Raw genomic sequence first — 17,344 nt, forward strand, 5'->3', positions numbered from 1 at the left:
CAATTACATATTTAGGAGTATTGTTACCTGTTTTTAAAAGCAACTGTGGTGATGTTAAAATATAAAATATGTTAAAGTTGTAAAAAGGCAACACTTAAAGGCAACAGAAAATAGGACAACCAGACTTTCCAGTGGAGCAAGAGTTATTTTTTTGTTTGTTTCTTTATTTGTTTTTAGTAAGATGCACAGGAATAAAAAGGAGATTATGCAATAATTAACAATATTTTACCTTGGCTTTGGCATCTTTGATCATGATATAGAATAGTTCTGCAGATCCAAGCACTTACAGATTTTAAAAAGGTCTGCCTTTGGTTAGTTATGAGACAGCATATCCCAGGGAATAATGTAATTTGATGAATGCATTCAATTAAAAAAAAAACCTGAAGAAATTCAGGAAAGATGAGGTTAATCTTCAGGTGTTAATGAGAACTCAGGTATTTTAAGGCTTGCATTGCTCTAATTAAAAATAATTGAGTAGGCAGCAGGGAAGTGTTTCAAAACATTTATTAAAAAGTGCCCAGGAACAACACTGAAATATGTTGAGTTTACCTTGTTATCAGGAAATAGTCACATCAGTTTTTGAACTTTACCTTTTGCTGTTCATTTTATTTCATTTCCTTTAAAAATGGTCTAACTAATGATCAGAATGGCAATATAACTCTATAGTTCTAACTATATTGAATTCAAAGGATCTTTCACCTGGAATTGATTTTTTTTTTTTTTGATCTGCAGATATGTCATTTTGGGCTGTAATGTATTTCTCAAGTAACTTTTTGTTTTCCTTCTTTGGCTTGCAGCTCTCTTTGTCTAATTCTTTGTGCCTTTACAAGTCTTCAGACTAACAAATTAAGAGTTCTTCCATACAGAACATTCAATAGCATTCCCCTCTCCACTATTCCCACCCCACCCATGAAATTGTGGAGGAAAGGTTTGGCTGGACTTTTTACTGATTCTTTTTTCCCTTTCGTTGGTATTAAAATAACCTAATTCTGTTGACTTTTCAGTAACTTTACTCCTAACTACCCCAGTGTAAATGAAAGAACATTTAGCTTCATGTTCACCCTCTGCAGTGGCCTTGTTTACTGACAAATAAGCATTCCCAGTGTCTTAACACAATAAACACCTTCGTCCCCATGGTATGTGGGACACAGGGGAACCTTGAAAGGCTCCTATGTGGTCCAAAGGCTGCGTACTGACCACATGTTCAACTACATGAGACATGGTTTTATGCACCATAGACTAATTCTACCACACATTAGCATGTCACAGAAAAAGCCATGCTAATGCACAGTAGATTAATTCTACTGTGCATTAAGCACCATGAAAACACCATGCACCTTGGCTACTGTGCAGTAGCGCTGGCTATTGCACATTTATGTAGTACTTCATAGAGGTAGGGCTGTGCAAAATTTCTCCAGCTGTTTCATTTCAATGCTGTTTTGACCTTTTTCAAGCTCAAAACAGTGAAACTAAAATGAAATGAAGGGCTTTGAAACAGCCTTGAAATGAAATGAGGGCAGTCAAAACATTTCAAAAGTTTCAAAACGTTTTGACTTTTGAAGCTGAAGGGGGCTTGCCTGCAGGGAAACAAAAACTAAGGAGAGAGAGGGAGAAGACAGGGGGAAGCACTGCTCTGATATTGACTGTGTAGCTGGCCAGTGACTGTGATCCTTCCCTGAGGTCCCTTCCAATCCCAGTGCTCTGGGGGAGGGATGGAAAAACAGCACAAAAGGCAGCATTGTTTGAACTGGCCTGCTTTCTGCCTTGGGGTCAGTTACTGAGCTATCTTCCAGAAGTTCAGCAGTGATTTCCTACTTAGTAGCCTAGCAAGTGAGATTCAGCAATACCTTTTGCTTTCTTTCTATACCCTTTTATTTGATTAATATATTCATTGATTGAAACCTTTCAATTTATTCCTCCCCCCCAAATCCTCTTTTTGTTTAGTCTATTTTGATTCTTTTCAAATCTATACTTTCTCTCACAGTGTGCATTCCATTCACTGTGCAGGAAAGCACAGCATAATTATATTGCATATTATACTATAGAATTTATACAGGAAAACACATACATACATTTATGTATTTTTATTTTATTTATTACATAAATACATATATACAACCAAACATACATATATTACATAAATACACATACATACCATTATCTTAATATCTACATATATTACATAAATCAGATAGATAACATTAGAAGAGACAGATTTTCCAGTACACCGAGGCAAAGGCAGTGTGGATCAGTCACTGTGAAACACACCAAGAAGCATGCTGGAAAGGCAGCTGGCAAGCCTTCAGGGAGGGGCAGAAGAGGGGGTAGAGCAGGGGTGGGCAATTTTATGGGCGGAGAGCTGCTTGATGAGTTTTGGAAAGCTGTCCCGGGCTTCATGGATAGTCCCGCCCCTTCAGTTACTCCACCCCCCGGTCGCCATTTTGGGACCGGAAGTCGCACCCCCTGACCTTTGCCACCAGAAGTCCTGTCTGGTGATGAAATGCTGTTCATAGCAGCTGGGGGTGGGGAGCAGGAGGAGGGCAGTCAGATGGGCGCACCATGTGCATGTATATGCACATGGCCACCAGGCAGCCTGGAGAGCAGCTCCCATAGATACATAGTGGTGGAGGGATTGAGGCCCCCATAGAGAGGGAGGGAGTTGAGCAGCGCTGGGGCTGCTGCCCAATTGAGGCATGGGGCTGCAATATGCACCACAGAGCCCAGGTGGGGAGCAGGATGGGACTACAGGCAGCTCATCCAGGGGGCCTGGAGGAGATTGGGTCAGCTCTTTGCCACTGCATGCACTTCTGAGGGGCAGGGGAGACCCCCGCCCCTAAGACCTGTGCATGGGGCATAGACTGCCCACTGCGGGCTCAGGCTCCTATCCTGCTGCCCTCCCTTGGGGCCTTTGCAGCCCAGTGGGTGTGACCCAGTGCAACAGGGCAGAGCAGTTTCATGCAGGAAAGATGCTTGCCACTACAAGTCCCGCACTGCCCTGGCAATGCATCCCCTGCCCACATGGCAGCAATGGGGTCAGCAGTGTGGAGTTGTGCCCCTTGCTGCTGCTGTGCACATGGGATGTGTTTCCAGGACAGTGCAGAGCTCACAGCATCAAGCAGCTTTCCTGTGTGACCCTGCTCTGCCTCTGGGCTGTGGAGGCACCAGGGGAAGGCAGCAGGGTGGGGAGCCCAAGTCCGCAGTGGTCAGCACACAGCCCCCACCCTACACACAGATCTGGGGGGCATGGATCCCCCCTGATCGCTGGGAGTGCACACCATGGTGGGGAGACACCCCCCACCATGCAAGCCTGCAGGCAGTGGGGTCGGGGAACAGGCCTCTGCTCCACTGCAGCAGCTTCCACCTTCTGCCAGGGGCAAGAGGCTATGGACCTGGGTCCCTGACCCTGTAGCCCTGGCAGCTGGGGGAGTCCTCTGCCTGGGCAGAGGGGGAGGGCAGGGAGCTGTGAGTAGGGCTGGGGGGCTATGCAGGGAGTGAGGGGCACCAGCAGGGCTGGGGGGCAGTGAGGGGCATGAGTAGGGCTTGGTGAGGGGTGGAGAGAGTCCTGGGGGTGTGAGGGGCACCAGCAGGGCTGTGTAGGGCCTTCCATTTTAATCACAGATTTTGGGAGTTTTATTAGAGAATTTGCATTTTTCTTTTAATCAGGGAAAACCAAGTCATGATGGACTAGATTAGCTCCTTAGGCCACTTCCAACTGTATTTTCCTATGACTTTTTCTTATCAATATGGACATAGCACTCAGAGAGAAAGGTTAAAACAGTAAAAGGTCTGTGTTAATGTTCATCTGGGCTGTGATTCTAGTACTTTTCTGTTTTGCACTCTGTCATCTGCCTCTGTGATTTCATCTGCTTATGTTGTCACCATTTTAGAGACTGTAAAGTCTGTCTGTCTCCTGTATCTATGCCTGAATCTCTTTCAGTCTCCCCTGTTTTCCCTTTAGAGGTTCAATCTCTCCTCCAGATTGCATATGGTTAAACCAAAGCCTCTAACATATCCTTCTTCTCCTCATTTTCATATACCCATGTCATTGGCAACTCCAGACAGGTTTTTCTCTACAATTCTGCTTATTAAAAAAAACCCAAAAAAACCTTTTCTCGCTCTTGCTCCAGAAAAAATGTTTGCTTATCCTCTTATTCCTATTCTATAGCTACTTCCTCTTCTTTGTTTCTTCTTTCACTTTCCTCTCCATATAAGGGTTGAAATGATCGCCAGCACTTAATGCTTCCTCAAACTCTTGTCACTATCCTCTAAAAATTACAATTACTAGCATCCTTTGTCAAGCAAATCCAATTTAAAGGTTTTCACATCTGCTTTCAAAGCCTATACAAACTGAACCTGGTTATGTCTGCTGTTTTGCATCTTAATTAACACCCTTCTTCTGTGACTAGGGCAGCTTCTCTGATCCCTTCATTTCCTTTTTCTACTGTCATTATGAGTGCAGACAGAAGTTACATTTGTTGCATGATCGGCCCTCTGAAGCTCTCTACAGCCATGCCATGACACACCTGCATGGCTGCAGAGCACTTTAAAAGTGACTGATTGCACATCAGATAAACCCTCATCAAATGAGAGATCAGATGAAGATGCTCCACTTCAGAGCACCTTAGAGACCTTCTGTTCTCTAGGGTCATTCTGTCATGTAATCACAGCTGGGTTAATGCAGTCCAGCCCATCCCTGCTGCTTTATGGAAAGTGCCATGAGTTAGAGTGGGGGCCTGCACATCTGTCAGCACTCCAAGTGGCTTGTTTGTCACTATCACTCCTCATCCTGCTGTACCAGTCTCCTGTTCTTTCTTCTGTGAAACCCTCCTTAATTCCCATTTTTTCCTACAAAGCCTTACATGCAAGTCCATATGGGAGAGACTGATCTACAACCTTAATTTGTCAATAGACTTGAGATTTTTCTGGCATGTTTTTGTCTGATTTTTAGAGCTCATTGTGGGAGAGACTATATTTGTGCCTGGTGCAGTACTTCAGTCTGATACTTGAAAAATGATAACTCAATAAAATGAACTACAAGTGATTCCTTCCAAGGTGCAGAGGGAAAGCTTCCATTTTGCTGCCAATACTTGTCTCATCTGCAACTTAATAGAGGAGTGTTGTCTTCAGGGCTGTCAACATTTAAATGCACCTTCATCTGTGCTACTGCATAATTACCTATCATTTCTTAACCTGTCAGCTCTTGAAAAAGGAAAGAAATACATGAATATCTGAATTGTCTGCAGAATACCTTCCACACATTGGGCACTGTTGGAAGACATGGTACCTAATGAAATAAATTAATCAAGGAGATGCATTCTTTATCCAGAAATGTTGAATGTAATGCATCATAGAATTATAGAAAAGTAGGGTTGGAATAGACCTCAGGAGTTACAGGCCACCCCCCGGTTCAATGCAGAACCATCCCCAACTGTATCATTCCTAATATATAGGTGAGATGGTTAACAGTTTCCATTAACTCTTCTGTTTTCCCCTCTACAACTGTTAAGATATTTTTGATAGTGTCATAGCAATTAAATTAATAGTTTTATGCCATTTCACAGGCCATTTAGCAGTTTGGCAGGTGCATCCTATATGGTACATGGTTTGTTCCTCTACAAAGAGTAAAGCTGTTTTGCTAAGAAACAGTCCTTTCTTAAGTGTAGTTACCATATTTGCCATGCTATGGCACTGTTGAAATACCACACTCTCTACTAAGTTGCTTTCACTGACTGAAATGTGATTCTTTCAAAACTATGTGTGGTTAGCTTTTAAAAACATTTCTGGGGGAGGGTGAGAGAAAACTTCTATACCATATTTTCTCATATACCCTCAAAGAAGACACAAAAACTTGTTTTGGGAAGGAAAAATGAAAAAAGTTTTTCCAGAGCCATGGTTGAATTCTGGTTGTAGGGAGGAGGGACAGTCTTGCTTGTCCTCCTTTTTAGTTGCTCAGCCAAAAGCTGCTGCTAATTCAGTGGCTGTGACAGGCATTAGTTTTTGGCTGAGACTTGGCCCCTCCTCGATAAGAACAGGAAGGAAACATGACCTCTGGCAGCCATTCTTGCATCACTGCACCTCCATTCTGGTGTGGGAATCAGATTCCTCATTTAAAAGCAGCATCAGAGTTTTGGAAGGATAATTATTTGGAGGCAGGTACATACGTTATTTAAGTGAATATGGTAATTTATTTAATGTTCCCTGCAACTCAAGAGGATGCTAAATATCTGCATCAAGTCTTTAAAAACATGTGCAGTCTCTATAGAAGGAGAACATTTGTCAGCCGCAGTTGAGATGTGGGGAAAGGAAATGGCTGTTTAATTGGAAGCTTTAGCTTTCTGTATAATTTTAATTTATGAAGCTAAATCACCCTTAACTAACAAGGAAATATGTTTTGCAGTGTGTTCTTATTTTTCACACTAGAGTATAGGAGGTCAGAGACATTCTCTTTTTCTCTCGCACAGTCACCTGTCTCTCTTACAGTATATCAGAAAATGTAGTATATTTCTGGCCTCTTCATCTTGTTTTCTAATAGTTGGCTGGAAGCCTTTAAACAAGGGGGATCCATCACTCACTGATCATGTAAAGCCCAGCAGAATAGCTTGTCCTTATGGACATTTGAAATAAAGCCAGTCATAGCAAGGAGATCATTTGTAGGACTTGCCAACAAATTAGATGGGTTTTTAGAGTGGATATGAAATCTGGTTAAACAAACATTTCATTTGTTTAGCAGTTGATTGATTGACTCCAAACAAGAAAGCTGCACCATCTGGTTCTGGAGTAACATAGATAATGTAGATATTACCAAAAATAATTTGTTCATTTTTGTTACAAAAACTATTCAGGAAAATGATCCATTTACTTATTTACTTTGGAAACAATATGCAACTCTTCTAGTTCAACATCTAGAATGGAATGTATATGTCTGTGGGTTAGTGTATGTGTGTGCACGCACATGTGCGCACACACACACACACCCAGCAAAGACACTTCCAGGAGTTTCAGAAGAAAATGTATTCACTACTACAAGAACTGCAGCAGTCACCATTATATTTGGGTACCTGTGATATTCTGTATAACATCAACTGACAAGTGGTGTTAATTCTGCACTTTTTAATGGCAGCAACTCCATAATTTTAACCCTAAATGCTTGACCCTATGCAATTTAAATCTATGAAAGAATTTTCAATGTTTAAATTCTCTAGGATTACTGGAAAATTTACCAGCAAAGGTATGCAGAGGATAGAAATTACATGAATGATGGATTTCGAGAATTTGAAATTCAAAATTATCTGAAGATAGGCTTTGGAAGACTTTGGAAGGCTTTTTTCTCAACAGAAATTGTTCATTTTAGTTCTTTTATTTTTATAATCAGTTCTTTTATTTTATATTATGTTGAATAAACAAAATCCTTTATCAAAAATAGTTTCAAAGCAAATTGAAATGTTTCATTCAAAAATCCCCAAATGGGATATGCTGAAATTATTGGAACGCTCTTCTGGTATTCTTTCAAAAATTGATATGGTTTGTTGCATCAAGGATTCTCTAGCCAACTTTAATAACTACCTTAGCTTGGAAAAGAGTGTTCCTTTTATCAATTTAAGTGTCATAACTAATGGATAACATCACTACTGTGGATCCTAAAATGAAGTTATTGGTGATTGCATTAATTTTCTGCTGGACTTAAAGTTTCTTATTTTAGTGTACTTATTTTATTTCAGCTCTTTATGAACTCTCCTGTGAAGCATACAAACACTTGGGCAAACTCTCAAATCAGTACTGGATAGATCCAGATGGCAGTGGGGCACTGGGACCTTTGAAAGTTTACTGCAACATGACAGGTAACTGTATGGAATGTACTAATTCTGTGTTATTTTTTTAGATGACAGTGTGACAGGGGGTCTGGAGACTTGCACATAATTCATATTGCTTGGCAAAAGAAAAACAAATGCTACGGGTTTGTAATGAGAAGCATGGGTAGTCTGAAAAAAGTAATCTCTGAGCTAGGTTATTAACCACTTGCAATATAGCTATTTATTAACACTCAAGAGGGTTTGTATCCTCAGTGGCCTATTTGCCACTGAGCCAGTGTTTGTAAGTAATTGGATAAATCTGGCTTGGGAAGTAGCAGGCCTTGATCAGGGAAAACTGGAGTAAAAAGTTTATCTGGATCTGGCATAGTGTTGTTTCTGCCTAGATAACATAATACTCAGTACAGACCAGAATGTTCAGTTAGGGACTGAATTTTACTTTTTCTTCTTTTACCCTTTCTCTCTTGCCTAATCTGAGAATAAGCAGTTTAGTTGGAGAAGTGTTTGCATCTCTGTAGTATTAAAGATGCAATTTTTGTTGTTTCAAGTTCTCTTTGTTTTCTAATCAGTCTTCTTTCATTGAAATTACCACTGTATGATAGCTTATGCTATACATTTCTAATTTAGTTAATCTATAAATGTGCAAATCTGCCTTGCTTTCTGCTTGACTTCAGACTAACATGGCTAACTGCCTCTCAGTTTCATGTGGTTATTCTCCAAGAAAAGAAGAATCCTGTAACCTTTAAAGAGAGGTACTGAGGGATAAAGCCTCTGCCACCTATGCTCCCAACTCCCTCTCTTTTGGACAAAGGGAACAGGAAAGGAGACTCCATCCCATAAACAGTATTGCCATCAAGCCATGGGGAGTGAGCAAAGAAAATGAGAAATGGTTGCTGAGATGGTCAAAGAATTATTTAATTATTTTGTGTGTTTAAACATAGCATATTTTACCTTGGCATTTAGCTGACCCTAGTTAAAAGGAAATGCAAGGACTGGTTGATTCCAGGCAACTGTCACAAGACAAATCTTTACTTATTCTATTAATTTCCCAAAAGAAAAGAAAATTTTGCCTGAAAAATCAGCAAGCTACAAATTTGTGGTCTGTTTGCTTTAGAAGACTCTGATGGAGGCTTGTATAATTAATCTGAAGAAACCATAGAAACCATAGTAGCATAGAGCATCATTGCTACCATAAGTGGTGACAGGCAGCATTGGAGAACCTGAAGTCATCCATCCTGTTTGGGTCTGGTAGAGAGGATTGTCATAACAAAATGGGACAAGGTCAGGTAATTCTAACTGAGGATCAAGAGGACTCATGGGAGGGAGAGCTACCTAAAGCCAGTTAGCTCCTGCTCCTATGCAGGCTGTTTTAAGCTGCTTTAGAATTTCTGCTAAAATAATAAATGTAGACCTGGAAAAATGAGCTTCATCCAGATTCTGGGCATTATACCAAAGTTGCCAGGGCTGGGGAGACAAGTCTAGCAGGCTGCAATGAAACATAGGTGGAAAGGCAGTCTCTGACAACTGGGTCCCTCGCCTATTAGGGCCATCTAAATCATAACCAGAACCTTGAACTGTATCAGTAAGTAAACAGGCAGCCACCGCAGGAAACAATGCCAGGACCCTCTGATATGTTTTAGTGTTTCCTGCTGCTAAAGAAAATAAATGCAAGATTCAGCATTAGCTGTATGTTGCTTTGGGTGCTATTCAAGGATACATTTAAGTATATAGTGGTTTGGGGTTGTTTTTTGCAATAATAATGCTGGACATGAAAAAGTGTGTCTGATTAGGATTTTGGTACCTCTGACATATGCTAAGTAGTAAATATACCAGTAGACAGCAAAATAAATCCAATAATTTCCTCCAAACTAGAAACTACCTTGTCATGCTAATAATACTGTTCCATTAAATAATTGTTTTAGTTGTCTGAGAGAAATTGTTTGGACAGTTGATGAGATGGGATGGTAAAGCAGAGCGTAGATGATCCATGACCTGTCATCTGCATTAAAATGTAATGCATTCCATGAAAAAGTTTGAAAACCACTGCTTTAATCAATCTTGCCACCAACTCCTGCTTAATATATTTTGTTTTACTGCAGATATAATTCTCTATTTAAAAATATAAATGAGATTCTGAAAGAACTGTTCCTCCATTAAAATGCTAACGATTTAGAGTATTACTGTGAAAATTGGCATGAAAGTAAGTTTAATCACTCTGCTTTTAAAACTAGAAGGTTGTTCTAACAGTCATTGACCATAAGACAAATTATAAAAGTCCTTAACATAATGCAGTTTATCCCTGTTACCTTTATTTGGTTTCCATTATTCCCCATAAAAATATTATAAATATCTTGAATAAACACCTAAGGTCTTCCTTGATACAATTTAGATCACCTACTTCCTAAATCTTGATCAAAAAATGAAGTAGCATTGTCTGAAATACATCGATTAGGATGGAAAAGGGAAAATAATAGCAATGTGCATCTTTTGTTGCCTTGTGAAATGTACTGAAAGATACTTAACGTGACAGTATGAAGTGAACTAATCAATAAGGAATTCAAGAAAATACATGCATTGCAGTTATATTGGAAGAAATTACTTTATTAGGTCAATGAGAATTAATGTTTTGCTTAAAATGAGACAAAGCTCTGTGATTTAGGACCTCATTACAGGGTAATTTTGGGCAGCTCCTGGAGCTCTTAGCTCCTGAATAGTCCACACACTTAACACCGAAAACTGTTTTTAAACACTCATTATGTAGCTCAGAGTTACACCACTCACATGGCAGGTTTGTCTCTGATCTGTGTTACCCAGCTCATGTTACACTAAGTAGGAGCAGGCAATTATTTTGGGCAGAGGGCCACTTGCTGAGTTTTGGCAAGCCATCGAGGGCTGCATCAACAGGCAGCCAGGGGCAGATAAATATTAATTTTCTAAAATTTTTAGGGCCCCATGGGGCAGATAGGATGGCCTGGTGGGCCACATTTTGCCCACCTCCGCACTAAAGCATAGCCGTTTTAAGCTACACCTTAGTGCAGGGGTCAGCAAAGTTTTTGGGCAGAGTACCAAAAACAACTGCAACCTCAACTTGTAAGATGTCAGAGTGCCAAAGGCAGGTACCTGGAAAGGCGCAATACTCATTGTGGCAGTGCAGCCCCAGCCCCCTCCCTGCCATCCACCCAGAAGTGTGTATGCACTTGCTGTTGGCAACAAGACAGACAAAGACTCTGTGGTTCCCGGTGCAGTTGCTTGCAGCCTCCCTGCTGCCTGCCACGAGCAGCCTGGGCTCCATGGCAGGTGACAGGGGCCTGTCCAGAGTCTGGGCCAGCAATGGCAGGCAGCCAGGAAAAGCAGCAGCCCAGCAGCAGTGGCCCAGCAGGCAGGTTAACCCTTCCCTGCCTGCTTCCCTAAGACAGACAGCACAGGTAGCCATAAGATAGCAATGCCCCAAGTGAAGGGGGAAACAGAAGGCAGAGGGGAACCCTGAGGGATAGGGGGAACCCCAGGGCTGGCAGAGGGGAGAACTGGGGGAGTCCTGAGGGGCAGGGGGCAAGGGAAAAGCCCAGAATGGGAGGGGAGCCCTGAAGCATGACTACTCCAAACCCCAGTCAAAATTTGTGCAACACAGAGTAAGGCATAACAAGGCCCTAAGAGCAGCGTAGAACCCGATGCTTATTCAATCTAAAATGCATTCAGTCTCTCCTCGTTCATCGTGTATACCGACTATATCAGTTCATTTTGTGAAGGCATCAGTGGACATTGCTTACCAAACTTGCCAATTTGTTTTAAGAGGAAATGTAAACGACTAGGTCTTTAGTACATTAATACCCCATCCCCAGATTCTAAATATATTTTGCCAAGAACAGAAAAAAATCAGCCATCTGAAACCCAGAAAGTCTCTGACTCTCAGGTCTTGAAAATACTATGTTCATCTTTTTACCAGAGTCAGAACAACAAGTTAGGGATCCTAGTAGTATGTCAGTAAGGTCACCTTCCCTTAGAAAAGCTGAAGAGAAAACCACAGTTCAGTAGACAGATGTCCATATTTCTAGATTTTAGTTCATGTCAATATTTTTAAGTGTCTTGATTTAGTAGTCAGGAATGTGTCATGGTGATGAGTTCTGCCCTTCAGAGATATCTTTCTGGTAGCAGAAAAAATGTGCTGTCTTTTAAAATATTTTGGCTTATCAAGAGCGTAAGCAAAATATACAGAATAAAATGTATCTATAAAGAACAAGAGCACCAGAAACCATCTGACTTTTTCTCTAAAATGCTATTTATATTCAAAACAAAAAAGCTATTCCTTTTGTCCCCAAACAGAGTGCTGCATTATGAAAAAGGGGAAGCATAAAAATTAAGGTCCTCATAGCAAAGTTAAATTATTTGATATTTCATATTTACTATTAAATTAGTAAAGCCTTAAAAATTAGAACCATGTTTAGAGATGCCTAACAGTTATCCAAATACTCATAAATACTAACAACTGGGTGAATATCAGCATACCAAACTCACTTTTCAGTGATATTTGCAAATCCGCATTTACACCATTTGTCCAGCTGTAGCTTTAAGCCTTTCAGAAGAATGCATTTATGCAAAGGTGGGGTTTTTGGGTTTTTGGTTTTTTTTACTGTGGCCTGACATATTGTACAGTATTAATTTGCATTCAAGATTAGCGAAACTCATGAGATGAATCCAAAATTAAACCTCACAAAAGTTCTATTTTGCTCGGTTTTACTGCTTTGGTTCATTTCCCTATACTAGAAGGCTCAGTTTATGAAGTTAGGATGTTATTCCAAAACTGAATTCGGGTTAGGTCTCCCAAAAGTTATAGAGCTCATTTGTAAGGATCTGGTTTGCTTCCATCTTGGATCTTCACTAGAGCCAGGTACAGATATTACATTTTACCAGTCTATATGATCATAAAACAGTCTAAAACCATAACAGAACAGAAGTTCAATGCACGTAGACTGATCTAAAAATGCTGGAACCCAGTCTAAGACAGACCTGGATTGATGTGAACTCAAGCTTAATTGATTTAGGTCAGACTGGTCCATCGAACTTCAGTACGAATTCCCCCATCGATTCAAGTTAGGTTGCTGTCTGTTAGCATCCCAAGTGCCTTTGCAGCCCCCCACTACCCCCCTTGCTGGGAGGCATGCTAGAACTCAGTCCACACTCAGCTGCTCTGGCCGAGTTCCCAGCAGGCCTCGCCACTCGGCTCTCCCAGACCCAAGCCAGCACAGCGCCTCTCCCCAGCCCTGCCTCCTGCCATCTGTCAGCAGTAGCCAGGCAGTAGGGTGGGGAACGGAGACTTGTGTCCCCTGCACACACTCCAAGGCCTGGGCACCCACCCTGCATGCTGTCATCAAGCATCCCATGCTGTATACACACACCTGACACTGAGCACAGGAGAAACTCTGCAGTCAGGCACAGCTACACAGACCTGGCACTGGCTCTCCCAGACCTGAGCCAGCACAACCTCTCTCCTCTGCCCCACCTCCTGCCTCTGGTCATCTGTCAGCTGCAGCCAGGGGCAGAAGACATGGGGAAATGGAGGCTTCTGTGTCTCCTTCACACACCCTGGGACCTGGGCACTTGCTTTCCCAGGCCATACCCCTGCACCCCAACATCAATCACCCTATGATGTACCCACACACTTGGCACTGAGCAGAGGAGCTCAGTGGGCACAGTGCCATGGACCCCAACTGGACTGCTGGGCACAAGCAAGCGTTCCCTTCTGTCCCCGCATGTCATCTATCAGTCACAGGCATCTGTCAGCTGCAGGTAGGCAGCGCAGGATGGGGAATGCTTGCTTGTGCCCAGCAGCCTGGTCAGGCTCTGTGATGCTGTGACCACATGCATTAGGTTCTCTTGGGTTCACTGTCAGGTCTGTGTGTACATCGTGGGGTGCTTTGTGATGGGGTTTATGCAAGGACTCTGATGCCTTCCTTCCCTGCCATGCTGCTGCCTGCAGCTGACAGATGCCTGTGGCTGCCAGATGACATGAGAGATGGAAGGGAGCATGCTCACTCAGGCCTGGCACCCAGTTAGGAGTGGCTTGGGTGCTCAACAGTTTCTGGCAGGCCAGGGAGCCCATGGAGCATGCTGGGAGGTGTGCAGGAGTGCCCCCACATTGCTAGCCTTGGCCAGTGCAGGAAACCTGTATTCCCCACCCCCACCACGAAAGGGCAAATGTGTGTCTCATTTGCCAGTGATCTAACCTATTCCACTTATATTAAACCATGCAACTTAGATCAGTTCTGCCTCAGGCTTTTTGAATGTCTATACTTAGCCTAGAACTCTTGTGACATTTTGATATTTCCAAATCCCTATTCCCTATTCCTTCATATCCTCAGGCAATGCAAGTTCTAGTCCTATTGGAAAAGGCATTTGATGATGTGGAATTTTTCATTTAAAAAATAATTCAAGTCAGTTTGTCAATCCTAAGGATCAATAAAAACAAATTTTGGCTGCCCTTTAAGTATCTTAATGGGGAAATGAATGTATGGAAACCATTACCGCTGAAGAAATCAGTCTTTGGTCTAGTCTTTGTTGACAGTGAGTATATGAGTACTAATAAAAGCTCTCCAGACTTCTGTGGGGTTGCAGTTGGAAAAGAGTGTTCTTATGATCTTGTTTCTCTCATGATTTAGGTAGCTTCAGTGTATACTACCAGAACATGTGTAAGGACCTGATGGCATTAAGGCTCTCTATGTAGGCTTTTATATCACCACTGTAGTGCAGCGTACCTGTTCACACTTCTGTAATCTTTCATTGCTTTTTTCCCCCAGTGTGGGTCAGGGCAATATAGCCTTATATCTTCACACACTTTAAGGCACTAACTAAATTCACTGCCTGTCTCACTCCTACCAGTTATACAAAGGTGTGGAACTTCTCACTTGGTGTTTTATAAAAATGGTACATGTAGTAATTATTGTAATGACATTGTGGACAGGTATTAAACAGCTGTAACTGTCATATTCCATGATATTGTCTCCCCTTGCCATAAAAAGTGGGTCACTGGAGTGCTTTTTATTATGACATATGTAGAAACATATGGCGTGGATATAAATGTGCTATTCATCACCACATACTTGATGAAAAGGGCCTGAGAGTGGTAAATATTTAATTCTATTTCAAATATCCTGTATAATTGGCTTTTCAAATGGGACATTTTGCCTGAGGGCTAATTTGACAATCTAACTAGTTACTGCACCTTTAGCATACATATATGTCAGTTTCACAGAGTTTTAAGTCCTTACATTTACTTATTGTCTTGCAAGGAATTTCACTTTGCAGCCTGTCCATGGACAAAGAATATTGTGAAACTGTATAGCAGTGGTTACCAACCGGTGGATCTCGATCAACTGGTACATATCACAGCCTCTGGGACTCAATCCCAGGCTGGAGTGGGAGGCTGAGCACACATGCATGTATGCATCTGCCCCACCCTCAGCAGGTCCGTCCATGGGGGAGGGACTTGGTAGGGGCTAGATCGAGGCCCCTATGGTCAGGGACAGTGCTGCAGAAGCAGGAGGAGTGGTAAGTTGACTGGGGCCCTGGTCATCCAGGCAGGTGGTGGGAGGATCGAGCCCCGGTGGCTCATCCAGGGGCACGGTGGGGGCACTCCAGCCATTGTGCACACCCCGGTGGAGGCCCCAGGGGACATGTGCCCCCCACCTATCTGTGTGCAGCAGAGGCAACTACCATTTTGGTCTAGGCTTTGTGCCCTGAGCCCAGCTGCAACCCACCTGTGTGTGGCCTGACACCACATGAGTCCCACTGCTGGGCAGGCAAGAGATGAGGCTCAGACCAGCAGCTGGACAGATGTGCCATTGGGCTGCCCCAGGCCAGCTGTAGTTGGGCTTGGGACACAAAGCCCAGCCCGCAATGGCGGCTGATGGGGGCCACGGTGCCCCTCAAATGCCAGGTAGCGTTGGCGGCTATAGCAGCAGTGAGAGAGGAAGGGAGAGGAGCTGGAGCAGGAGTGGGCCCTGTACAGCTGGGGTGGGGGACAAAGCCATGAGCAGCTCATCCAGGGGCTGTGGGGGGGGCAGGGGGCGTACAGCCCAGCAGAGCCAGCTGCCACTGTGGACTGGGACTGGGGCTACGCTGGGCAGTGCTGGTAGTGGGGCTATGTGGGATGCTGCAGGCACCTGAAAATTTTCCATAGCCCAAGCTCCCAGCACCACTGCCTGGCTCAACTGCAGCACACTGCAGCACAGAGCAGACTGCCACCATGAAGAGTGTGGCATTGCGTTCCAGCTCCAACCCCCCACCTCCCACCAATCCTGGGGGGAAGGGGAAGACAGCACTGTGCTCTTCATAGCAGTGCTCTGTGCTACAACTGTGATCAGGTTGGGTGGTGGTGCTGGGAGCGGTAGTTACAGCAAATTTTCAGGTGCCTACACCCCCCCCATACACACAACCCTGCGCCCAGCACAGCCCTGGCCCCAGCCTACAGCGGCAGCCAGCCTGGCCAGTGTGCAGTTCAAGGGACACACACCCCCATGCCCTGCCGGGCTCCATTCCCCCCCACTTGCCATGGCCCCCAGAAGAGCATCTCATGGCTTCATCCCGCCACTGGAGCTGTGTCCAGCCCCCCTCCCTCCCTCTCCACCATTTGCGGGGGCAGATCAAGGTCCCAGCTGTGAGGGAGGAAGTGGGGCTAGGGCCGGGGTCTCAATCTACCCTGCCCCCCATGGCCCTTTCCCCTCCCCTCACCCCTTCCCCCACAGACTTACCTGCTGGGGAGATGTGATCCCAAATAATTTTTTCTCCCTCTGCTTCGATCTTCCCCCCCTCCCTCACCACAGACTTACCTGCTAGGTTGGGGGGGAGGGGGGTGGCACACAGTAGATCTTGAGGTTGCTTTTAAATGCCAGAGGTGATCTCCTACTTAAAAAGGTTGGAGACCACTGCTGTATGGTGACCTGTGCAAGCTATCTCAAGACAAGTTAGGGTATAAATGTATATTGTGTCAGGTGTTGTTCATGAATTGGTTTCTGCCCCACACTAAGCGTGAGGTAGCTCTTATCTCACTCTTACTGAGGGATTAACCATCTTTCAGTTAATGTAGAATAAGAGTGTGCACATGAACAGTTGCTGGACAGAATCAAAGGTGTTAAAAATGACCCTGTACAGTATTATGGGGCAGGAGGAGGGATACAGAGATGTTGGTCCATTCAGTCTAATAGTGAACATTGAAAATGCTTTTTAACCTTTTAGTGAAGGTACAGAAAAAGAAGGAAAGAGATCGTTAAAACATTTGAATGTCAAATATTAAGAAGAGCCTTCATTTTTACCAATATCCCTTATATATTTTCCATTTTATTGGTACAGTTTTTAGGGTAGAAAAACTATTTACCATTCTTGTTAGATGGTATTGAAGATGGTAATAAATGTTCTTTCAGAAGGAGGGGGGAAAAAGGAAGTTAAGAGAGGATGAAGCTGCTGTTGATAGAAAATTCAGGTTCTGTTTTTAGTGCTGAATCTTACTTATTTACTGTCTTGCTAGTAAAAAAAAAAAAAAAAAA

The 17,344-nt window shown here is 43.2% G+C and overlaps 1 protein-coding gene across 1 annotated transcript in view; it reads left to right on the forward strand.

Annotated features, from left to right (window-relative positions):
• CNTNAP2 (contactin associated protein-like 2) overlaps positions 1-17,344 on the forward strand; it is a 1,521,099-nt gene that overhangs the window by 853,330 nt on the left and 650,425 nt on the right. Inside the window, exon 12 of the mRNA XM_019508724.1 lies at positions 7,719-7,838. Coding sequence (XP_019364269.1) covers positions 7,719-7,838 — 120 coding nt within the window. The remainder of the gene's footprint in view (positions 1-7,718; positions 7,839-17,344) is intronic.

This window comes from Gavialis gangeticus, unplaced genomic scaffold (genome assembly GCF_001723915.1).
Source record: "Gavialis gangeticus isolate Ggan-Ray unplaced genomic scaffold, GavGan_comp1, whole genome shotgun sequence".
NCBI classification, from domain to species: Eukaryota; Metazoa; Chordata; order Crocodylia; family Gavialidae; genus Gavialis; species Gavialis gangeticus.